We start from the raw sequence: 24993 nt of genomic DNA on the forward strand, positions 1-24993 counted from the left end.
CAAATATATCTTGTAAGGTTGAGTAAAGTTTTAGCTGTCTTAAGATGCTACTATTTTCTTAGTCGCAATTAAAATTTAATTAATAGTCTTTTATAGGATACTACAATGTTACTTATAATGATGGTGCCTTAAAAATAAAGAAGAGCCACCCACTAGAAAAAAGGCCAAAACTTTGTGACACTGATTTGGTGTTTGTGTAGTAAACACATCTTGTGGGATTTTGCTGGTTTTTTTCTTCTGAATCTCCAGTTTCATCTGGGTGTAATTCACTGGCATAAATTATTAGTGATATTGCACTTACTTGTTTCTAAGCTCTCTGCTTACATCAGAAAACTGAGGATAGTCACACATTTGATATTGTTATAAAATTGGTATATTTTTGTCTTCTAACATGGACTTGGAAAAAAGTTGGTTTATGGAAAAAGTGAATCTTAATGTCTTCCTGTTTCTGGTCAAATATGCCTCTACAGAAATTACATTGTCTGAATGTTTTTACTCTGATATCTTTAAAGGAAATCTTTTCACTGTCTTAAAAGTTGCCCTTAAAAGGACCTGAGGAAGCTGAAGTTAGAGTGAGAAGATGGATCAATAAGGCTTAGTTCCTGAAACCAGCAGACCTTTTGTTTTTGCTCTCTGCTGAGCTTTCAGCAGACACCAAGAGCGAGCTCCTTTGCAAAGAGCACTGCACTGACTGGGAGGCTTTTGTGGAGGGTGGCATCAGGGCTGGCTTGTGGAATTCCAGAGCAGTGCTCCTGTGTGTTACCGAGTGGAGTGACGTATGAAGCTGTCAGCATGACACTTTGAAAATGTGAAGTAGCACAGAGTACTTAACTCCTGTACCAACACTAATTGTCTTGGAACCTTGACTCTGAGCACAGCAAATGTTCCTTCCCTCAAGGAACTGGAACAGCTGCAGTAAATTCTCAGAAAATAAGCAGCTGGTGGTGTATGGTGGAGTAATTTTTAGACTTTTCTCAGCATTTACACTTGGCGACCTCCTCTAGAGCTTGTATTTGTGGTAAACTCCAAAAGCAAAGCAGCTTGAGGCTGATTAAGTCTGAACTTGTGAGGCACAGAATTCCATGTGGCTATCCTGTGAAGTGAGACTTTGAAAGGTGGTTCAACCAGCTGCCCAGGATGAATCCTTACTGTCATGAATTTCAGTGGATGAGGTGGTCCCTTTCTCAATGAAGAAGTCTTCCACAGCACATCAACTCACATTTTGGGTCTTGGCTTTCTTCAGTATCGGCCTTCTCTAGCATGAGATGGAAGCCTCTTCTGTTTGAGCAGAAATCAAATTAGATCCAGGATCGTGTAGCATAGTTGTCTTTGGTATTTTCATGGGAGTACTGTTCAAGTATACTGCAAATGCTGCACTATGAAGAGTGGCCTGTATGATGCTACATTGGTGTCTTGAGTTGCTTTTTCTCTCAGGTAGCCGTAGCCTATTTGGATTTATGGCACTTTACTGCATACATCCATTTTATTCTTTCAGCTTTTGGAGGAGTTGCCAGCATGGATTTGTGGTCCAGAAATGTTACAGAAGCACCAAATATTTTATGAATAGCAAGATCCTTTAGCAGTTTTCGGAGACTAGTGTTTGCTTATAAAGAAAATAAGCACAGCTGTTCATAGGCAGAATCTTGAGACATGACTCAGTCTCTCGTTAAGTGGTCATAAAACTAGAGTCAGGTTGTTATTGGGAGAGTTGTGGAATGTGATGTGAGCAGGTATCATCAGAGATGTGGTCAATTTAGAAATACTGTCGCCAGTTATGATAAAACGCTAACTCTGGAATAGCAGATACTGTGTAGAAATAGAAGTAAAAGTAATAATATCAAAGTGTAGGCTTCTGTCATAAGTTCTATTTTATTATATAGTTGTCTTGTCTATGTGTTGACCTTTAGCTGTGGCTCAAACACATTAGAATTGCTGCTGTCCCAGCTAACTTTTTAACTATAAAATGGGCATAGAGGTGATATTAATCCCTTCCTCATAGCACCTCTGTGCTTGTTGTGTATGTTCTTTTTGAAAATCTGAAGAAAAAAATACAGTGACACTAGGAGATACTTTTAAAAAATATATAGTTAACTTTTGTGTACTTTATTGGATGTTTGCATTTTTCAGGCAACAGCAGAACAGATTCGCCTTGCTCAGATGATCTATGATAAGAACGACGCAGATTTTGAAGATAAAGTGAAACAAGTATGTTTCTTATGATACAGTTTTTATGTCCTGCAATAAGGTGCTCCAAAGCAGGCTTACATATTGGAGCTAAAGCGTCTGTTTCTGTTTTAGATGAAACCTTTTTCAGAAGGACAAAAGTTTAACTAGGAAAAGGTGCTCTTACTGCACTGTAAAGTCTGTTTACAAGAAATTGTGTGGTAATATAGCTCTGGGTGTATAGTTACATTGATGTACTTTCCTTTATAGACAAGCCTTTAAGCCAAAACTCATCTGTGCTGATGTCTTTTCCAGACTGTATCTCTCTAGTATGGTCCTGATGCTTAATGATTGACAGAATAAGAAGTGCATTCAGCTTGACCACATGTACACGCACATGGGAAAAATGTCACCTGTGTAAACTGAGTTTGCTAATATCTTGGCTGTGTTTCAGTAAAAGTAAAAATCTCATTATAACTTAAAGGTGCATTGAAGTGTTATTTTAACAAAAATTAATCTGACCCCCCGGATATGTGTATACATCAAAATTATAGAATTAAACACTGTGAAAATCACACAATCACAGAATGGTTTGGGTTGGAAGGGACCTTAAGGATCATCCAGTTCCAACCCCCCTGCCATGGGCAGGGACACCTTCCACTAGACCAGGTTGCTCAAAGCCCCGTCCAACCTGGCCTTGAACCCTTCCAGGGAGGGGGCAGCCACAGCTTCTCTGGGCAACCTGTTCCAGTGCCTCACTACCCTCACAGTGAGGAATGTCTTCCTTCTATCTAGTTTAAATCTACCCTCTTTCAATTTAAAACTGTTATGCCTCTGTGTGGGTTGACCTTGGCTGAGTGGGGACTCACGAGAGCGGAGTAGAGGGGGAGAATCCCCTCCCTCGACCAGCTGGCCACACTTCTTGATGCAGCCCAGGACGTGGTTGGCTTTCTGGGCTGTGAGTGCACATTGCTGGCTCATAGTCACTTTTCCACCCACCAATACCCCCAAGTCCTTCTCTGCAGGGCTGCTCTCAACTCATTCATCCCCCAGCCTGTATTTGTGCTTGGGATTGCCCCAACCCATGTGCAGGACCTTGTACTTGGCCTTGTTGAACCTCATGAGGTTTGCATGGGCCCACCTCTCCAGCCTGTCCATGTCCCTCTGGATGGCACATCCCTTCCCTCCAGTGTGTTGACCGCACCACAGAGCTTGGTGTCGGTGGCAAACTTGCTGAGGGTGCACTCAATCCCATTGTCTATGTCCCCAACAAAGATGTTGAACAGCACCGGCCCCGACCCCTGAGGAACACCATTTGTCACTGTCCTACCCATGCTCCTAGCTGGCTAGCAACAAGGGGTTCCTGCTATAGTAATTCCCATAATGTTTAACTCAAGTCCCAGGTTACAACAAAAGGTATCTCTGTTGCAGTCTTCACCCCTGGTTCGTTTGGACCAGACCATTGGGTTTAACATTTCAATGAACTCCCCTTGCCCTTGCTCAGGCTTTGACTTACAGTCTGCAGTCCCTTAGGGTTGTACCTGCTCCAAGTGGAGCCTTACCTCTGAGTCACAGCCTCTTCAGGAGTATACCTGATGATACTGAAGCTATCCTGGTCTTTTATGTCTTTATCCTCATATACTGCTGCTCTGTGGTGACAGCAGTTATTGGATGCATAAAGAAAAAAGAAAAGCTGTGAAAGAGAGTGCTTTCTTGATTACCATTTAATTTTTGTTTAATCCTGCCTCTTGTCTGAATCCCAAGCAGATCTGTAAAGTGCATGTACCTTTATTTAGGATTTTAGTTTGCTCTGACACAGTAGCTATGCGCTTTCTTGGAATCTGTGGTGGTACTAGCTCATATTTTCTTATGATGATAATTTAGATATTTTAACATGTCTGACTTTTACTGCCAGCTTATGGAAGTGACGGGGAAAAACCAGGATGAGTGCATAGTGGCACTACATGATTGTAATGGGGATGTGAACAGAGCAATCAACATACTGCTGGAAGGAAGTTCAGACACGGTAAGGTTTTGCTTTCATATTAAACCGCTTTTTCTCTTTGCTGAGCCTTTCTACTTCTAAGAAGTGACTGGGAAAGTTGTATTTTGGAAGCTTTCGATTTCAGTGTTTCCATTCAAATTCTTTTGAAGGAGATGAAGGGTGGGGCAGCTTCTCTACTGCATGTGTACCTTAGAGTAGGCTGAATGTTGAAAATAACGTGGGTGTTCAGCTGGTCTTTTTAAGAGTCCTCTGGCTTTGATGTAAATGCAGCAGTTTTAACTCTGAAGCAGAACTCTGTGCTCTGTCAGTCACAGGCCTGTGTTTTGCTGCAGTGTTTGTAGTACCCTGTGGCACCTCTACAACCCTGAGACCTGAGGCTAAGTGTTTGCCACCAAGAGTAATCTTTATAAACCTAAAAGGCAGGCACATACTTTGTCATGCAACTTCTGTAGGTGTGCATTGCCAATATTGAAGTCGAAGGAGGTTTCCACATCTGAAAGTTGCATTGACAACACTACTAATGGCAGAAGAGGATACAAATAGTTGCTCCTTTCTGTTGCTCATTTGCCTGATGTCATTGAAAAACAGAAAGAGGAGACTAAACAATGTGTATATAACAACAAATAATGTTGCTTAAAATGTTGCACAGTGGAATTTTTTATCCCAGGAGATACCAGGAAAAATGTCTTGGCTGTGATTGAAGTTTTTGCTGGAGGGATTTCTTACAGTTTATCCAAGGGAGTAAACTAGATTTCATCTCATCTAAATTGGGAAAGAAACCTGGACTTCCTTTCTTAATGCTGAATGTTCAGTATTTCCTGTGATTTGTCAGGATGTGTACTGTGGCTTATTGTTAATGAGGAAACTCAACCTGCATGCGCCCCCCCCCTTCCAAAATCTAGGACACACGGTGTTCTGACTGAGGGGACTTTCTTTTTATCCCCTTTTCATTTATCAGAGTTGAGGTAATCTAAAACACAAAAGTATATAACACTGACTGAGCTGGCAAGTTGGGAATAGGAGAGAATATCTCACCATGATTAAATCTGCCTTGGTAATGTGCTGGTTTTATGTTCTCTTGTACTTCTTATATTTGCCATTTTATAGTTGATAATAGTTTTCTGGTTGATAGGGAATGTTAAATGCTTTCCTATTTTTAACAAATTGTTATAAGTGATCATGAATGGAAGAAACTTTCTGAACTCATTTATCATTTAGAAGCAACAGAGTTATATGTTCTGCTCTTTTGATAAATCTCTTCTGAACCCACTGCTCTCTGTAGACAAAATGCTACTTCAAAACAAGTACAGAGAACTTAAAGCACTCAAGGAGGAAAGAGTACTATTTGAAGGGTGTGAAGAAATTTATTTTTCTTTACGGAAGTTTCTGGGACTCCCACTTGAGGGTTTTGTTTTAAGGCCATTATACTCCAGAACAGTTTAACTGTGGATTTGTTGTAAAGTTGGAAGCAGAGGTATTATTAGTTCTGAATGCGGGTTCCCAAATCTCTTTTCAGGTTTGCTCTGCTTTGATGTGCTAGAATTTTTTTTTAACCTGATTTGGAAGAAGATGTCTGTCCAGTTTGAGGAATTAGGAGTAAGGAGTGATAGCTAGAATGTCTATTTATAATTTCTGTGGTAATCTGCCAGTTTTGACTGTTGTTTGTTTTTAAATGCTGTGATCTTTAAGGCTTTATGCTGTGTGACTGTTAGTCTTTATGAAGACTTTTCACTTGCAACAGTTGTGACAGTCTAGCTTTGAATAAGTTGTGGCAGTCTGACTTTGAATAGATAGGGGCTTGTGGATGAGAGTAGGGAAGGGCATGTTTCTTTGCCCAAGACTTCTATTTATTTAGCTTCCTACAGGCGTAAGATCCGTTTTATGCCTGACAGTGTTTTACTTCCTAAACCTTTGAAGGCAGAACAAAAGAGACCTTTCAGATTATTCTTTTTTCCATCTAAGAGCAGGCCAGCAAGGCGGCTTCTGTTACATGTTTTCGAAGGTCAGACCCACAAGTGTCATTTTGGTTGCCTCAGGCACTGTCAACTGAAATTGTGATCAGTTAGCTCCCTTACAAAAACAGACAGCTTCAATAGTCTGTGATGGATTCCATACCCAGAGGTAGTGCCGTCCTCTATCTTAAAGGACATGGCCAACTTCTCAAGGCTTTCCTCAAAATTAAAAGCATGGATCTGGTGCTTTCATAGTTGTTCTTTTACTGATCCTTCTCAGGTCATGTAAAACCTTACTAAGGAGAAGCTGCTTCCTCTTTAACATTGCAGGATCATCCAGTTTTTGCTGTTTCTTGAAATGTTCAAATATCTTTTGGCACCATGCCCAGCAGTGAAATAGTAGTGCATTCTGAACTACATAGACTTGGTTTTTCAGTTGTCAGTGCAGATATTTTTCCTCCTGTGAAGTGTCTCTAAAGCTCTAGGAGTATTCTAGTGTGTAATGCAGTTACACTGTGCCAGGTGAAGCCATATGATAGTTACTGGAGAAAACAGTTTTCTGTCGCACAGATAACATGGTGTTTCTCAAACGTGTAGTTTTGTATTTCTAATCTGCGCTTTACCTAAATTGGCTTATGGTGATGTGGTCTTCTATACTGGAGATGAAGTTGAAAAGTGATTTCAGCCTTCTTTCTCACCTATACCATCTCAAAAAATGAGAGGGTAACCAATTTTTTTAGTACTTGCTCTTTCAAAGGAGACATTGAAACATTGAGTTTATACTTGTAAACTGTTCTGTAACCTGCTTTCTCAATAGCATTAGTTTTCTCAATTCTAGGCAACTTGGACTAGCTGGTCATTGCCTACCTTGTGCAGGCTTCTGAGTTGCTGTTGTCTGAACTGAGAGAAGAAAGGACAGGACCTAAAAGTACTGATAGCCAACCTTTTTCTTTGATGCAGGTGCCTGTCAGAGGTCATGGCTTTAGTGCTTCACAGCTGATGACACCTTATTTGTATATGCAAATTTCCTGCTTAAATACCTTACCCAGACTATAAGCTCCTAGAGATGGGGACATACATATAAACCTATCTGCCGTCTTAATGGTTTGCAAATAATACCTTTCTTCTTTTCTTTGTAGCTATGGCTCAACAGACTAACCATGCAGTTGCATAATATATGAGGTGCTGTGCTATTCTTAGGAAGTATTTTAGTCATTTTATTTTCAACTCCTACAGATACTCCTATGGAACTGATACCATCCCTGAATTTATTTTAAAGATGGAGTTTAAAGCTGAAGCCTGATGTTTGGACCTTGGTCCCTTGTCTTATTTAGACACAGTTTTTCCTGTATTTTGCTCTCTGTGATGAGCTGTAGCTGTTAAGAGTGTATGGTCTGGCTTATGGCCCCAGTTTTCCCAAGTTATTGTTCTGCCATATTTGTCTCTTGGTGCTTGAATTCTAGTATACTGGATAGTGGTTTTTCTTTTTTCTTTTTTTTTTTTTTTTTTACTCCTAGGCCACTTACCACTCTTTTGTTCAATGATGCTTATAAGCATTTTTTCATTTCCTTAGGAGAAAAAGATAGCTGCGTGCATGTTTCCTTGCTAGTTCTGTGGAGGTAGTTGAGAGGGAAACAGTTGCTTGCTTTGCAAATTTTTTGTGTTGTAGTCGCATCTAGGCTTTCTTGAAATAGTGAGAAGTATTTGGGATTCTCACATTCCATAAGACAATCCAATTTCTAAAACTTGTTTCTTTCTCATCTTTTCCCAAAAATACAGCCTGTGTTTCCATTTGTATCAGTGTAGTTTGCAAGGTATTACGTATGTGATGTTATGCAAATACCTGTCTTTTTCCATGAACTGGAGGGGTGTGAGGTGGAAGTATGCATTGAGAGCTGTCTCTTCCTTTTTGACTTCTGTATCTAATTCTATTCTACCCAAATAGACCTCTTGGGAGACTGTAGGGGGAAAGAAGAAAAGCCTTGGAAAGGAAAGTTCAGAAAACAAAGAGAACAGAGAAAAACGAGGGGACAGAGAAGTGAGTCGTGGACGGGGAAGTTCCAACAGACGGGGAAGAGGAGGCAGCCGTGGCCGAGAGTGTACGTATAGGGGTTCATTTTTAAAGATTCAGACGCTTTTCTTGCAGCTGAAACTGACTGAGTTAAGATCGTATTCTTAATGAAGTTTGTCCAAGCTATAGCTCAGTACTGAAGGGATCATAACTTATTTGTGTGACAGGTATGCCTGATTTGTCTGTGTGGCTTGGTTTGGGGATGATCTGTATTTGTTCAGAGACACTCAGTTTAATTTAAAGTTCTGTCCTTTTTTGATTAATTGCTGTTCTTTATGTACATTTTAGAATTGATGCTTTGTAAGACTGCTTGAGAACAAGTATGTCGCTGCATAGCTGATACTTTTTTTGTTTCTTTTAATGAAACAATTATCCAGCTTTGACTCCATCTCCTTTTATGAGTGGGAGAACCTGAAGATGTTCTCATCTTCTCATAAGGGGAATGAAAAGACTGGAATCATTATTAATCTCTAGCATATATTACATAAGCCAACCAAAGGTGAGTTTCCACAACAGAGAAAATTCTTTGAGTTGAAACACTTGAAAATTTTCTATACTTTGTATAGGTGCAGTAATACATTGTACAAAAGCAAACTGGTGTTTCCAAGTTAGGTGGAATGACATTATATCACCATTGGATACATGTTGCTTTTTTCTCTTAAGTTTTATCAGCAGTTATCGAAGCTGTGTACCTTGCCTTGTAAGGGCCATCATACACAGCACTGGTAGATGAGCAGAGAAACTGGAATGAAAATAGTGTATTTAGCTTTTCACTTAAAAGCAGGAAAAATACTTATACTATTAGCCAACTCTTCTAATTCATTATTGGAATATATTCAGATATTGTTCCAGTAAGGACATTGTGAATCTTTGTAGAAGAGTAATGTCAATATATGAAAAAATATTAATAAAACTTGCAGCTATGCTTAGAAGAAATTGAAATTGGATCCATCAAAGTGAAAGTGAGGGGCAGAGTTTTTTGCCGGAGCCGGACACTGCTTGTCTCTTCTTGTAATCTGGAAATAAAGATTTTTCAGATGATCACCAGCTCTTGATAGTTTCTTCCCAATTTTACATTCAAGCATAAATGATTTTGTTGCTGCCGTTAGGAAAAGTGGTGCAGTACAAAATCTCAGCAGTGTTTTTAAGTGGCCAGTCTTTTTTTTTTTCTTCAAGGAGCCAGCTGTCTTTCAGAGTACCTCCTCAGGAGTTTTCCACTAAATAGTTAAGTTGCAGTGCTTTTCTAATGCCTCACATTCACCCAGTCATCATCCCTCTGATTTAAATACAGAGGAAAGTTCTTTTAAGTTTCCCTGGTTGTACAGGGGTGTGGTATGGGCAGACAGGAGAGTTTGTGTTCTTGGTTATCCCTTATTCTTTCACTGTTGCCACCCTGCATGTTATCTAGGAAGCATAGTATGGGGCAGCTGTATTTCCTACCTTGTTAAAGAGGTGAGACCATAGTTAATAGTGTAGGCTGCAAAACACTGCCTTTTTTAAAAAAAAAAAGAAAAAAACAACCAAAACAAGTGTGTCTTTCCCTCTTATTAGGTATTTTGCTTTTTAATGTTCCAGTGCAAAGTAAACATAACTTGCTTGTAGTTAGGCCCCCAAAGGAGAGGGGTGACTGGGATCTGTTGACCAGCCCACTTCAAAATCTTGCCTTTTCATTTGGGGTTCAGATGAAGCAGATGGCTATACTGTCTCATGTATGAGTCTCTAAAGCTTCTCTTAAGCTGTCCTCTCTCCACAGTTAGAGCTGAAGAGAATGGAGTGGACAGCAATCAAGGAGACAGGCCTTCAGACCGTGGGAAACGTGGCCGTGGGAGAGGTGAGATGGTGGCATTGGTGTGGGACTGGCACTGATTTCATGTCCTGAAATGGAACTCTCCCGTTTAATTCTTTAAACACTTCTTTTTAAGCTTTTATTGGTTATCCTTTGATTCCATGAGTACTTCAACTGCCATTCCCTTATGCCTTGCTGTGTCTTGGTCTCAGAACAGCTTAAAACAATAGACACAAATCACCTTTGTGGTAATTTCCTGTGTAGCAGGCTGGTGTGCTCTGGCCATGGAGACCTGTTTTCTCAGATGGACTCATGCCAGACTCCCATGAGTGGGAGTGCACTGGGCTTGCCACGATGTACCTTGGCAGCAGGAGAGTACAAGATTCCACCTGTAGGGCTCTCGGGGAGACACTTGATGTGTACTTGTGCCGTTTCTTTGGGGTGGATCCAGTTGTCAGGCTTGCCTCCTGTTTTCAGTAGCCAATCAGAGAAAGTACAAGCCACCTTAGAGACTTTTTGGTAAGAGAAGGAATTTGACATGGAAGAGTTAGTGAGAAGAACTGTGGAAAAAGTAGAGTCTTAGGTATAATTCTGATTCTATTCTGTAGAAGAGATAGGAAAGATAATGGATTTGATGTGGAATTGAATGGATGCATAGCTGGTTTGGATTTTCACATGATGGATTGAAAAGACGATTGTTTTTTCTTAGAGCAGGAGGAATGAAAATGGGTAATCTAGGTACAGCACAGGTTGTGTGGGGAAGCGGGTATCAAATGAATTAAATTGATAAAGTGCACAGCAGAGCTAATGTACTTAATAAGAAATGTCTGAATCGTGAAAAATTCTACCTTCAGAGGACTCCCTTCTCTTTGGAATATCCAGTAACAAAGCATTCAAAGGCAAGCACATCCAACTTCATTGTCTCCAGATCTGCATCTTGAAGGAGTGGAAAGACACAGACATGTAGTTTCCAGAGGGTTGTGAGAATGACTTGGTTGTGCCTGTGAATCAGCAAAGAGCAAATGGTGTGTGCAGAGAGGTGGCTCTGCAGGGGACGTGTGGTATAGTTCACAGCTATAGTTTTTGATATGTTAGCCTTGTTAGTAGATGGAATGTAAGTCTTTCAGTATTTGCTTTATAAATTTATCCTTTATACTCAAATTATAAATATAAAGGTAGGATTTTTAAAATTGTTGGGTGCAACTTAGAGGTTAATTTCAAATGCAGTCTATTTTTTGCTTTGTAACCTTATGAACAACACACTGCTTTTGTTGTCAACACTGTAGCTCTCTAGATGAATATCATATGTCTCAAGCCAAAGCACTTAATCATCAGGTCAAACTGACATATCTGACTGAAGAAATAGGAACAACTTCAGCCAATTTCTGTTCACTGGCTTAGTGTACATAGTATTACTGTATCTCTCTACCAGATATTGTAGACTGTATATTCATGTGAGCAAAGTATCTTAATGAAGTGTTCTCGGCTGTCTGTGATGAACCTGTTGAACAACTTCAGGATCATTATATTACAAGGGTATGTGGCAGGAAATACCTAATTTAGTTTTATAATGCAAGCCCTTGAAATCTGCAGGGAGTTGTATAAAGCTGTGTAATTCACTTTGCAGTATTTCAGGGATGGCTGACCTTTCTTTAGATATTAGTAGAAATAAAAAGCTTCCTGCCATTTCATTCAGTAGTCTTTTTTCTGTTACACAGAGTAGTCAAATGTGGGATAAAGCAGTTCAGCTGAAAGTAAATAGATAGCTGGAAGTCACCACAGAACCCTTTTTTAGAAATGTTTCATGCAGACTCTGTGTGTGTAGTAATCTAGGCATTGGATACAAAATTAGGGGTCAGCTAATACCCAAGTAACACACTGTCTATTTTAAGGTACCTTCTCAGACTGGACTTCTCTTACCGGCTGCTTTCTGTGGGAAGACTTGCTGGGCCATCGTATTACTGCTTCACTGTAGAACAAGCTAATTTTAAGAAATTAGCTGCACTGAAAATAGCAGAAATGAGATTAACACTGGGGTAGTACTGTGCTGTTTACTGAAGGGGAAGAATCCTGTTACGGAGTATTTCAGCCTTGGTGCTGTAGGGACTAGCTTCCTTGTCCAGTAGATCTTCCATTAATGACTGTGGGACATTCCTTGCAGCTTTATAGGGTAGTAGCTATGCAGTGTAGAAACACCACTGGCTGCTGGTATGCAGGAGATCAGGGATTTGAAGTAGATAGGTGTTACTGACTAACTAACAAAAGCAGAAGTGTATCACAGGATGTGTTTCAGGGCACATCACAGCTGGAATTGGTTGGCCCTTAATTTTTTGCTTGCTAAACTGAGGGTGTAAACTTTAGTTTGGAAAGGAGTCAAGGAATTTCTTGTTTGAAGATGGCCTTCCCATCTGTCTTTTCAGAACTGAATTTCTTGAATGAGCTTAATTTAGATGTAAAAAGTACTATCATAGTAATTATTATATTTGTGTGTCAGTATTGCAAGGATTTGTAACTGTCTGAAATGACATCTTGTGAAGGAAATACGGAGGAAGATGGTTATGTCTTTAGGATTATCAGCTCTGGACTAAATATTTCCTCATTTGTGTTTTTATCAGTTGCAGTGTTACACAGAAATTGACAAACTTTACAGAGACTTTTTTTTTATGCTGCTGTGTTTTAGTGTTCTAATATCTTCAATTTTAAGCATGGGTCTTGTTTTTCCCACTGTTCTCCACCCCATGTTGAAAATGATGCGGTAGAGCTAGAAAAGGCTTTTGAAGGTACTGGGAAGACTGCATTTATGGGGCACGCGGAACAAGCAGACCAGGACTTCTCCACCTGCAAAAGGGAGGGCTGGGCGGTTGTATGGTAGAGATCTGTAAAATTTCTGTGGGAAAATCAGTTGATCACTCCAAGCAAGCGTGCAAATGAGGGAATATTAAATGACATCAGTAGGTGACAGGTTCAGAATGAATTTATGAGATGGTTCTTCATGCGTGACGTGTAGTTAACCTGAGGAACTCCTTTCCATAAGATGATGTCGGTGCTGAAAATTTACACATAGAGAGACTTGACAATTTCATCCTTAAAAAAAAGACAAACCACAACAAGAAAAGGAAAAACCACTGAGGGTTTTGATGTATGTAAATTATCTTTGGCTGCTTGGAAGACCAGTAGAGTGTGCAGAGAAACTGCACTATGGTTTCAGTATGTGTACTTTTTCCTAGATATCTAATTGACTATAGCTGATAATGGGATAGCAGGTAGACAAACTTTTGGACTCGACTCAGCATGGAAATTTTTACAGATTTATGCGTAGCAACTCTCCTGGTTTGCAAAGTGAAAGTGGATTTGTTGCTTTTACTTCCGTTCCTTTATTCTCTTCCTATTCATTCTTCCACAGCAATGTGAGTGTACCATAAATGTGGATGTGGATACTGACAGGGAATTTTTTTTCGCAACACAGAAATAAAAATGAAAGGGAAAACCATTATGTTTCCATTTCGGACTTAAACAACATGACAAGGAGGCTTTCAGACTCTTGTTTTTTCTGCTGTCTGTATAAGAAAGCAAAGCAGATTAGACTTTTTGTAAATAACTATACTCCAGCTTGTGTTCTTGATCTCTTTTTTTTTCTTTTTTTGGAGTTTTTTAGATAAGAAGTATGCTATCCTTGAAAAAATCGAGCTTCTCTAACCAGAATTGCATGTCTAAACGTTTTCTTATTTTAAAAGTTTAACACAGTTGGCACAGGATATATTTTGGATTTCCTCTGCCAAAAGTGGTAACAATGTTGTTTTTTCTAAAACATGAATATAGAGCAGACCTTCAGGAGGTCACAATCTGAAGTCCGTTTAGTTTTGCTGTAGTTGGTTCTGCATTGGTTAGAAGGCTCTGTGTGTCATGTAAAGTTGAGGTTTTTTTGAGATTAAACAGAACTTAGCTTTAACCTAAGTTATTTTCTTTTAAACATAACTTTAGAGTTGAAAGTCTTTTGCACATGCTTCTAAAAATGGTTACTAGAGTACATGCAATATATAAAACGGATCTAATGCTTCTACTTTATGATGACTAATAAGTCAAAAGTTATTTGAATTATTAAATATAAATGCAGTGTTTTGGTAGTATGGAATACCTAGAATACAAGTAGTTATACAAATAGAATTTCCATAGTTAGTCTCCTTATCTGTTCATAAGGCTTAAGCCTCTGTCACCTTGGCATCTGTTGGGAGGATGGCTGGCTCTGCATTTCCAGAGCAGAGACCAGGGCTGTTCAGTTACTGTGTAGTCAGAGATAAGCATAGATCTAGGGTGTTGCCTGCCCTTCCAATCTGCATTTCCATTTCCTTTCAGCTGTTTTTAGGCCTTTTTCTTAATAAGAGTCTCATCTAATTTAAATGTGTTAGTGTGAATATCTGAGTTTTGAAATAAAGCACCTGTGTTGCAGTGGAAGGATTTAGGTCTGCAAGCTCAACAAACTGGATTTTCTATAGAATAGGCTACTAAGTTTTAATGGCTTGGCACTGTGTTGTACTGAGTTGTGGTACTACAGCTTTTCTCATGTAGTGTGTGCTTGTTTTGGGGGAAGGAATGTTGTGAATGAGATGAACAATTCTTTCCGTGCATGGATGGTATCAGAAGGCTTGATTGTGTGATTTATGAGTGTTTTGAACTCCCAATGGGTTCAAAATCTTGCCACCTGCCTGGTTATAAGTGTTGATGTCTCCAGAATGCATTCCAGAAAAGAAAAATGTAAATTGAATAAGTGATGGCTAACGTGAGCCTAGACAACTGAGTGAGATGTGCTGGAAAAAAACCCAACAATACACAGCTGAACAGTTACAATGTTAAAGGAAATAAAAACATGTTTTAAGTAGTTCATTGTTTTAAATGATGTTGGATAGGGTTAGTAGCAGGAACACTGATCAGAATCAACTTTAAGCATAGTTCCCCAGTCCTGGTTTCCTGGAACAGCAAGCAGTAAGCAATGCTTTAGGCGGCTGTTTGTAGATCCAAGTGTAAAGGAATGTGAAGAAATGTTGTGAGGGTTTATATGAGTCATGGCAGTAATTTTGTTCTTTGCCTGATGTCTGTCATTTGTTTTTGTGCTCCCCATGCTGATTGATTGTAAGAAAATCTATTCCCTTTAGACTCACTAGAAGATTCAATGAATTACTGCCAAGTCACTTGTTTTCTTTTTGTGGATAGATAAATATTTTTATAGAAGAATTGCTGGTTGTGTATTACCACAGGAAAAAAAAGTACTTCTGTAGACATTGACTGTTGCAATCTAAACCATATATACATGTCTTTTTAGAGGTATAGTTAAAGCTATACTTTGTACATTACAAGTATAAACTGGCATTACTGCTGGGATGGATTGATCCTGTCTCTCCTGGTGCATTTAAACTGTATCAGAGGATCGATCTAAGTTTGAAGCTAACCAAGCCAAAAAATTAGAAAGGGGGGAGGTAGCATATTAGCTGGGGTCAACAGGATTTTTTTGGCGGCTTGTCCTTGTGTAAAGGTGACTGGTTTGCTGGCATTTAACAAGCAGGGAACTGGTTTGGAGACCTGATCCAAAAATGACCTAATAATTTTGTTTTCTGATAGTGGTATTGTGCTCACGCACTGGTACATGCAAAACTGTCAGTGCAAGAAAGAGGACAGAGCTTGTGATCACTGGTGAGAAAGACCTTGGTTGTAGTATTTCTGACTTAAATGGTTTTAAGTTACTGTGGAATTGTATGCTCAGAATTTGTGTCCCTGCTCTGAATTGAAGTGTGTAGCCCCATTTTGCTCACTGACCTTTTAGTTACTGTTAAAAAGCATCAAAAGTTTGCAGATACTTGATGGGTATTCATAGTTGCTTCATGACTAACTTCTGTGTTAGAAGACTGTGGCTTCTAATTGTTTTAAAGCCATGTTTTAATCTTGGCAGCTGAGAGAAGTAACTTTCCTAGCACGAGAATTTAAGAATATATTAGTGATCTGGTTGTGTCAAAGAGAATATCAGCCCTTCCTGTTGGCGTCTTGCATTATTGACCATGATGTATAAGCTTCCATGTCGAAGTTACGGTGGTCTTTCAGTGGTGAATACTTGCTGTCCCATATTTTGAATTACTTCTTTGTAAGTGTCTTTTCTAGCTTTGAATTTAGTGCTCTTCATAACCCAACTGGTTTGGTGCTTCCCTTTTGTCTTCATTAGAATGCTTTTTGTTGCATTTGTTGATTAAACTTAATATAATTTCAGTTTTGACAGAAAGCATAGATACAGCTTTACGAGTTAAGGGAGGCCACTTGAAATTCAAGTTCAGGATTAACTTTCAAAGTCATCTGACATAAAAAACGCATTGCTGACTAGTAGTCTAAGACTGTGTGTGGAACTTCAGGAACAACATGGTTTCCTTCTAGCAATTTCTAAAATTGTTAGAGGTTCTTATAGTTGTTTCACTTATGCCTTGCTTCCAAAAAAATCTTCATCTTCTGTTCAATATGCAAACGTTATTGTTTCAGACTTTTGCACTTGGGAGGCTGGGGAGACCTACTTCCTCTTCTAAAATGTATTTGTACTTTCACGCTAGCTATTCCAGCTAATCTCTCTACCTAGTGTCTGCCTCATTCAAAAATGCTACTGTTCGACTGTTTCTGTGATTCGCAGCTCCCAATCTGTTTTGTAGCTGAGTTTGTTAAAAAACTGTTGATCTCTCTTCTGTGCATCATTAGTAAATGGTGTTTAATGCTGTATTGGTAGTTGTAGGAATTAAATTTATTACATAGACGGCCCCTACAGTGTCCCCAGATAAACTTTTTTAGCTGAGTTCTGCTCTTAAAAAAAGTGATATACTGAGCAGAAAGATAATCCTGAGTGCAGAGTTCTGTGCATCTGAGAGCTGCGACCCTGTTATGCCATGGATCAGCTTCTCAGATTGGGGAATTTAGGTGGGTGAAGGAGAGAAGAGTGGTAGAATAGGTAGGCTGAGCAAGATGGTTCAGAGGCTGAGTTACAGTAAGTTGGGTACAGCAGGGTCTGAGGCACTATTGTTTATGGCAGAGCAAAAAGCACGGCTTCACACGTGGTCTTGGTGAAGAAGGGTGGCAGTTGCCAGGTTGCAGCTGTTGTTACCTCTTTCCTAACCTCTCTGTCTTCTCTCCAACTGATTGTGAAAAGAGAGCAGAGGGGAAAATATAGAGATAGCAGGCCTGGCCTAGTGTCAACACTTCAGTTCTTCTGTGCTTTTGTCCCACCAAAATACTGTGTGTTGCTGGATGGGAATCCTTCCTCTCCAGGTTTCCATGGTTCCTCTGTAGCTGGCTGTTGTCATCTTGTATAGGATATGGGTAAATGCTTTCATCAAAATGTGGGTAAAACTATCCTGCTATTTTTATGCTTCTAAGAAGTCTTTGAAAATGTAGGTAGTAGACTTTTCTGTTTACTGACAGAGTAAGGAGGTGAGTAATTCTGATCTGAATTAGAACAGCCTATCATGGGTGATTGTGATGTTTGGACAATCAGTGTTTTGGTGATTCAGGATTATAACTTTCAGGCTCTGTGAAACTTGTAGTTCCTTGGTGACTTATAATTACCACATAACTTTGTTGTTAAAATAAACATCACTTTGTTCTCAGTCTGCAGCTCTTGACCTTCTCTGTTCTTGAAATAAAAAAAAATATTCATAGTCTTCCTCAAAAAAAGCCCCAACAAACTGTAAAAGCCTCAGGTGTTGAGGACCTAAAAAAGGGGAAAAAAAAGTCTATGTAGAAATATGCCACATGTAAAAAATAGTTTCTAACAGTTTATGTAGACATGTGCTTTATGAATGGTTAAGAAACACAAAAATTTTCATGCCTTTTTGGTATGTACAACATGGAAAAATAAAGCCATTCATTGTATCAAGAAGCTTGTAAACTGAGGCTGGTAATCAAAATTGGAGATAAGAAGCATTTGTTTTTGTTAAAATAAAAATGAATATTCTAGTGGGTGATGATAACAAGGAAGTTGCTTGAGTAATTTGAATTGGTAATTTTCATGTCAGTAACTATGATTAAGGGGGAAGAAGGAGGAATGTGTGGTGGCAAGTTGGCAAAAGCACAGGAGAATAGGGGTAGACAGGTGGGCTGAGTCAGAGAAGGAAACAAGTGGAGTATTTAACCTTTCCCCTCAGAAGGAGTGCCAGGGAATTTCTTGAGAGATCAGGGTATGCAGGGATGCTGGGATTCTAGAGTGTCTTGGGCAAGACTGAGAAATTAGAGACACAACTTTGAGCAGTGTCTAATGGTTTGGCAATAGCAGTCTCGTGTGGAATGAGTCTTTAGGTAAGTCTTGGCATTTAGAGCTACTTCACTAGGTACAGAAAAGATAGCAATGCATTGCAAGCCCTACTGAAATGTGCAGTCTTAGATGAACTGTGGCTTACTTCTCCTGTGAGGAAATTTGGGAAGTATATGATATTTAACTTTATGGTAGTTTTCTCCTTCAACCATAGTATTTTCTAATGTGACAGACTAGTGATTGGCGGCTCCTCTGCTGTTGCTGTTAAATGGTGTTTTCTCTCCTAGGGTTTGGACGTGGCAGAGGGAGAGGAGCGGGGAGGTTTTCAGCCCAAGGCATGGGGTAAGAAACATGCAGAGCACAGATTTTGGCAAGGATCAAACTCAGTGGCAATATTAATTGACAATATTGGCACTGCATGTATTAATATTGCTGTATGTTTGATAAACCAATGTGGATGCAGAAATTCACAAATCTGTTAGATTAATGGATTATTTTTGTCTTAAACCAGTATTTCTAGCTAGACACATCTATACAAACCTAATGTATGTTCACTCAATGTTCATATCTCAAACTTGGAGAACCTGTTTGTATCTATCAGTAGCAGCCACATAGTGCCTTGGAGGCTGAAAGTTCTGTGTGGTGCATATAGTCCTAGCTCAATTTAAAGATAAATTTGTTTCAGTGTAATGTAAAATGTGCGAGTTCTATATAAAACCAGAAAGGCTAGCCATTATAAACTTTCTCCTGTTTTTGAGGTTTCATGCTTTAGCTGTTTGGACATACATGGACCCTAAAACAGAATTAAAAGAAGTTACTCAGCAGTTCTAAAGTTTGTTCTCAGTTTTGTTGGAATAACTTGCTTCATAGAAGTGTAGCCTCCACTACTTTCACTCAGTGTTTGCCTGTAATGACATTTCATGTAATATCAGTGATGTCATGATGAACAGGCTCATTTCACTTCTCTAATAATCCGTCTCGTTCATACCTGTAGATGATAAACTGAAAAGAGGTTTTTCTTCAATAATTCTTTTTCACCTTTTAGCTCCATCTGTTTGTTTTGGCATTGGTGTCAGGAGTGCATTCTGAAATAATTTTACTGATGTTCCGACTCCTGTCCTGCGCAGGTCTGGTGCTCTGAAAGGACATGATACTGGTTTCTCATCAGTCAGCCACCTGCTGAGAAACTATCAGCTGAGAGGGGCTTATCGTGCATATAAACTAATGCTTTATAAGACTGGGAGGAGTAGGTATGCTGTTTAACTGCTTTTTCAGGAATTGTTGTTTTGGTTCAGTTTCTCTAAAGTAATTTTTTTTTTCCAGTCTCCTCACTTTTTGCTCCTCTTACTTCTTTTCTCTTTTCTCCCTGTTTTTATCTGTGTCTGCTTGTAGAGGAAAAAATTATTTTGAAACCAAAACTATCAAGATAAATTATGTGGAAATCAAGATGTTAAATCTAATACAACTTCAGCTAAAAATGATGACACCTGTGTTCATTGAATGACCCATGTATTCTCTTCCATTTCTTAACTTTTAAAACTCTAGGACATTTAACCCTGCAGACTATACGGAGTCTTCTGCCACTGATGGCTTTGGGACAAAATCAGACATTTGGGAGACTGGTCAGAATGATGCAGATGATGGAACTGGTAAGATGCTTCAAGAAGTGGAAGGATTGGAATGAAGACCTGTAGCAAATTGTGTGTTAGTGTTCAGTTAACTTCTGAAAACGTGAACACGTCTATCATGGCACAGATATTAGTTCATTTTTGTAGCTTAACTGCTACTAATGTGCAGAGCACATGCTGTGGCCTAAGTGACTGTCTGGTTAGAATGAAGGGAAGGCAATTTGCTTTTTTTTTTTTTTTTTGCTTTAGTGCTAATAATCCCTTGAGAGACAAAGGGATTTGAAGAGTCCTTGGAAGAACCTTTTATGTGAAGAACTGTTTTTAGATGTCTTAAGTACTGCTTAAGAGCTCACTTAATGTAGTTAAGGAGTATAAGTCCTACTAAAAGTGATTGCTTCTCAGGCATTGGGCAATAGGGTGTGAATATCTAAGTAGAAGAAGAAGAAAAGAAAAACTGTTCACAAATATGAATCCACTCAGTGACACTGGGATGGCTTTGGAAGCCTCACCCGTACAATGCAGGAATGTAAGGATGTGAGTCTCTGGGATGGAGGAGAGTTCCAAGATCTGCCAACACTGAAGAGAATTATTAACTAAAGTACGAGTAGGCGCTTGAACGAAAGCCAAAAGAGCAGTCTGCCTGTCTGAAGATAGAGGCAGCTGTGTGCTTCTGTATGAATTTTCAAGTGTGAAGTACACACTCCTGGCTAAAGGCAAGAGACAGACATAGTTTGGAAAGGAACCATTTAACAGTGGTCTCTTGGTGATTCAGAAATGTGGAATGTGACCTGCTTGTCTTTGGGAAAACAGGATACCTTGCTGCTTCCCATATTCTGTGACAGGAGATGAAAACAAAGGAAACCCTGTGTCAGGATGGAGAAATTCACATATGTCATTGTCCACACTTGGGAACCATCCAGTGATAGGAGATTTATTTTTTTTTTAACCCTAGCAAAGGGTAACTCTTCTGATCTCTTCATTGCTGAAGCCAACTCAGACGATTTTTCATCAACCCTGTGTCAAGTGTGGAAGGAAAAGACTGATACTGGAGGCCAGGGTGTGATCCGTTGAGTTCTGCTGTGAGCTGCTTTCTAAACTTCATAGAAGCCATTTTCCACTTAACCAGAGAAAACATTAACAGGCTCAGAGTTTAGGATGGTTTATTAGGCAGCTGTCTTGTCACTCTGAGTGCCTTCCAGTCCAGTGTGGGAGGGTGGCCCTCAGTATATTAATGGTTATTGGAAGGGATCTCTTCTGCCAAATATGGATCTTTTGAAGGAATTACTTTTGAAATGACTTGGTGCGATAACACCAACAGAAATGCACCTTTTACTTTCACTCATGTTAGGTTTTCAGATAAGTTTATCAGATCATGGGTTAGAAGGACACCTAATGACTTGAAAATTTGCCTAGGAATACTGATACTGTTGTTCACTGTACGGTAGTGGAGGGCAGTATATGTTGTCACAAGTATTGCAGAAACAGTTAGGTTAACTAAAGAAAGAAGATGCCCAAGAAAGGCATGAGGAGACTGGAGCAGAGGTAGAAGATTCACAGGTTAGTTATTAATGAATGCAACTGTAAGGCTGTGGCTTACGAACAACTTTGATTTGTGCTCTACTTCCCAAGTGAGTTCAAATGTTTTGTGACCCTCCCTGCTAACTCTGAATAGCCTTCACGTGCCTCCCCTATGGCAGCCTCTGTTCCTTCTTGTAGACACCTCCTCAGTCTTCATTAATAGAAGAATTCTGCTGGGAATAAGAGTAGCTTGGTGTCAGTAAACAGATCCCCATAAGAGTACAAATGTGTCTACGTGAGGGGTTTGCTGCTGAGCAAATGGGTTGGTGGAAATTCAAAGAGTACTAGTTGACATGTGGAACTTCTTTTTGAATGCCAAGTGCATTTTTGCTGTTAGGCTGCGCACATGTCACTGAGAACTGCGCTGAACTTCTGTGATGCAACTTAAGGCATGTCTGGAAAGTTGAGGATGTACAGAAGAATGTATGGAGAAGGTGTGAGAAGGCATTTGGGAATTTGCCCTGGCATTGTCAGAATAATGATTCTTAGGGGTATGAATGAGTGAGTGTCATTGTGGGGAGTTCATGCAGAATCATTTAGTTGGTGGAAATTTAAAGTAAACTTATTAAGTGTGAATGTGCTTTTTGGGTGCTAAATGTTGGTTTTGCTGCTAATCTTAATTTGTTTTCAGTGCAAATGGAAAAGGCACCATAACCAACAAAACAAAAATGTCTTTATATATATGACTGTAGGAAGAGTGTTTTATTTTACAGTGTTTCTTTAGACAAGCCGTAGTGAATGTCTGAAATAAGTCTCCAAGATGAAAAGAAGAGATCTCTTTAAAACTGAATCATGTGAGAAGCACTTTCAGCCTTGTGATTTGAAAGCATCTTGAGGGCTGTTAGATGAGGCTGCAGCTGGAGTAGTAGTTTTAAAGCCGAGGAGAGAGTGCTGGGAAGGAACATGGAAGCAGGCATAGGGGGAAAGAGTGGCAGACAAGGTATGGGGCTGGAAGTAGGTTGTACAATGTTGACCTGGTGATTTGGCTTGTTAATCACAAATACTAGTTTTCAGTTGTTTTTTTTTTTCTTAATTTGCAGTGCTGTTATGTTAGTAACAAACCAACAGTCCAGGTAATAAGTAAGTTCCCAATGTGCAGTTCAAGATGTGAATGAGGGTGATGTATATGTATGGAAATCCATAAAGCCTGCGGTGGACTAATGACGGATGCCAGATAAGAGTATACACAGAGGAAGGGCAGGATGGAAATCCCTCTCTTTATTCCTCATTACCCAATCCCATTTCTTCTTTCATCTAAAACCAAAGAAAACAAAATTAGCTCATACTAGCTACTTGAAAAATTAGTGTCTTTCATATGCAGTTACATTAGAAAGGAAATAACTGGCCAACTAGAGAAACAAAACAAATTTGCTTATCAAAATGTTCTCTGAAGACATCATGCAAATATAAACTGTGGAGTTCTGAGAGTTTACTAAGTATTTCCTCTTTAAGCCATTGATGGGAAATGATCAACATCAACATTTTCAGTTAAAAAGAAATACACTATTTGTTTCCAAAATGTAGTTGCCCCCATATGTTCTCTGAAAGTGCTGTAGAACCTCTTGTCCTGGATTGTTGCAGATGCCAGAAGAATCGCAGTAGCCTAAATGGGAGGTGTTTCTAGGTGCACCATCATGTAATCTTATAGATAAGCTAGTGGTTTCGTGGTTTTGGTTGAAATAAAAAGAGAGTAAAAGGTGAATCTTTAATGATTCGTAACATTTAAGTGTAATTGTATTCCAAATAATTCAGCATTGGTTTTCCTGCATCTTAATTTTTATAGGAATAATGTACAACTGAAAGGCAAAGAGAAGGGACAGGTGGGAGGAAACAAAATGACCAGTCCTCATCCAAAAGGAAATAAACTTGAACAGGGTGGTTAATATTTTCGTACAAATATATGCTGAGCGTTCAACCTCTTACCTTTTTTGTAATGTATAAGGCGGTGGAAGATCCTGAGCAACAAATCACAGCAGTTCTTATAAATAAATTATGTTGGAGGTGGTCACTTCCCAAAGTAGGTTATAAAAATGTATTGTGTTCCTGGTAATTTGCTGATACATCTACTTTGATAGAGTTTCATAAATTTAATAGAAAAACTTCCTTCGTTGTCTTAATTATGAGCAGCCTTAAATGACTCTGAAACTAAAGAATGATAAGAAATAAAAAATAAATTATAGTGTAGCTGTCAAGGGGGAAGAAGGGAGTTGTGTAGCTTGGAAGTTAGAAGGAAGTTGTTTGGCTTTTTTTTTAAGATGGCTGTAAAAGTTGGAAGGAACATTTTAAGGAAATCTTCAGGTCATTCTAGAACATGAATGTAATCCAGAATGAACTCACCAGTGCATTGGGGATAATATCTCTGTCTAGTTATTCAAAAAAAGGAAAAAAAAAAAAGTCAAATAGTATGACAGGGAATGAGGAATTGGAGGAAAATAGCTGAAGACTTACATACCATATATTTTTTCTTGGCTTTAGAACTTTCTAAAGCTGAACTTGTTAAAAAGGGGAACAGGAGAGTTACATAGCCATCTAGGTTGAAGTTGTTACGACAAGGATCCTTGAAAACACAAGGTATAATTGCAGTGGAAAGCAGAGAAGGCTTAAATTGTGATGCTTTGCAAGGCATGGGGGAAAGGTTGGGAGGAGGATATATGGAGTTGAAATAATGCCAAGGTGGATTTTGGACTAAAAGGAGATTGATGTGCTTGTGGCAAGATCCCACTTAAAATCCCATCAATAGAAGGAAGGCGTTAGCAAACTCGATTTAATGCAGAGAAGAGCAGTGAAATAACTGAAGCTGGAAGGATTTTTTTGTGAAGGTAGAGTGTTAATAAGCTACAATAATAAACTTAGCTTGGGTAAACTAATAAAAGGGTGAAGTGTTGTGTTCAGTATTTGAAAAGAGTAAAGGCACAGAACTATGTTCATAAGGGGAACAACAGATAAACATTTAAACTGAATGTCAGGAAGATGTCCCAGATACTATTCCAAACAGGTTTGGTCCCCAAAGGTGGTGGGGGATGCTCCAGAGTTGGGCTGATTTGTCTGAGTTCTTTTTGTGTTTGTTTTAGCCAACTCCGAGCTCAGTTGTTAGAGTTCTGGCACCAGCATGAAGTTTGTCTTCTACACAGGCAGGCCTTGCTCTGACTGAGGGGAGATAAATATAAGCAGGGCAAAAACCAGGATGTATTTCTTTACAGAAGAAATACCAGAGGAAGGGATCTTGTGCTGATCAGGAGAAGGGAAAGCAACTATTTCTCTAAAAACTGCTGCTCATTGGGCTTTTCTTTCTTTCCAAAATTTCTGTGGAAACGTGTGGATTACTCTAGAAATTTGAGGCATTGTAGTAATTGTGCTGTGCTCGGATATGATTATTAGTTATTTTGCAGCTTGTAGAAACCTCCTGGTTAGGGACTGTTTGGTAAAATGTCAGCATGAGATATTTCAGGCAACTCTATATTGCTCCACAGAGCCAACACAGAGTGGATGTTACCTTTCTCAGGACCTGCCAAATAATTTCAGATTCCAAGGTATAAAT

The 24993-nt window shown here is 39.2% G+C and overlaps 1 protein-coding gene across 15 annotated transcripts in view; it reads left to right on the forward strand.

Moving 5' to 3' along the window:
- The window catches only part of UBAP2 (ubiquitin associated protein 2), a 156809-nt gene that overhangs the window by 25585 nt on the left and 106231 nt on the right, over positions 1-24993 (forward strand). For 8 of the 15 annotated variants that reach the window (XM_074857172.1, XM_074857178.1, XM_074857173.1 and 5 more), the window contains exons 3-9: positions 2128-2205; positions 4079-4189; positions 8066-8219; positions 9945-10022; positions 18537-18591; positions 19795-19898; positions 24926-24985. In XM_074857172.1, the coding sequence (XP_074713273.1) occupies positions 2128-2205; positions 4079-4189; positions 8066-8219; positions 9945-10022; positions 18537-18591; positions 19795-19898; positions 24926-24985 (640 nt within the window). Of the gene's footprint in view, positions 1-2127; positions 2206-4047; positions 4190-8065; positions 8220-9944; positions 10023-18536; positions 18592-19794; positions 19899-20735; positions 20935-24925; positions 24986-24993 lie in introns of those variants that run through there. The other 7 variants (XM_074857186.1, XM_074857180.1, XM_074857181.1 and 4 more) reach the window with 5 other exon arrangements.

The sequence above is a fragment of the Strix uralensis genome, chromosome Z, assembly GCF_047716275.1.
Source record: "Strix uralensis isolate ZFMK-TIS-50842 chromosome Z, bStrUra1, whole genome shotgun sequence".
In the NCBI taxonomy this organism is placed as follows: domain Eukaryota; kingdom Metazoa; phylum Chordata; class Aves; order Strigiformes; family Strigidae; genus Strix; species Strix uralensis.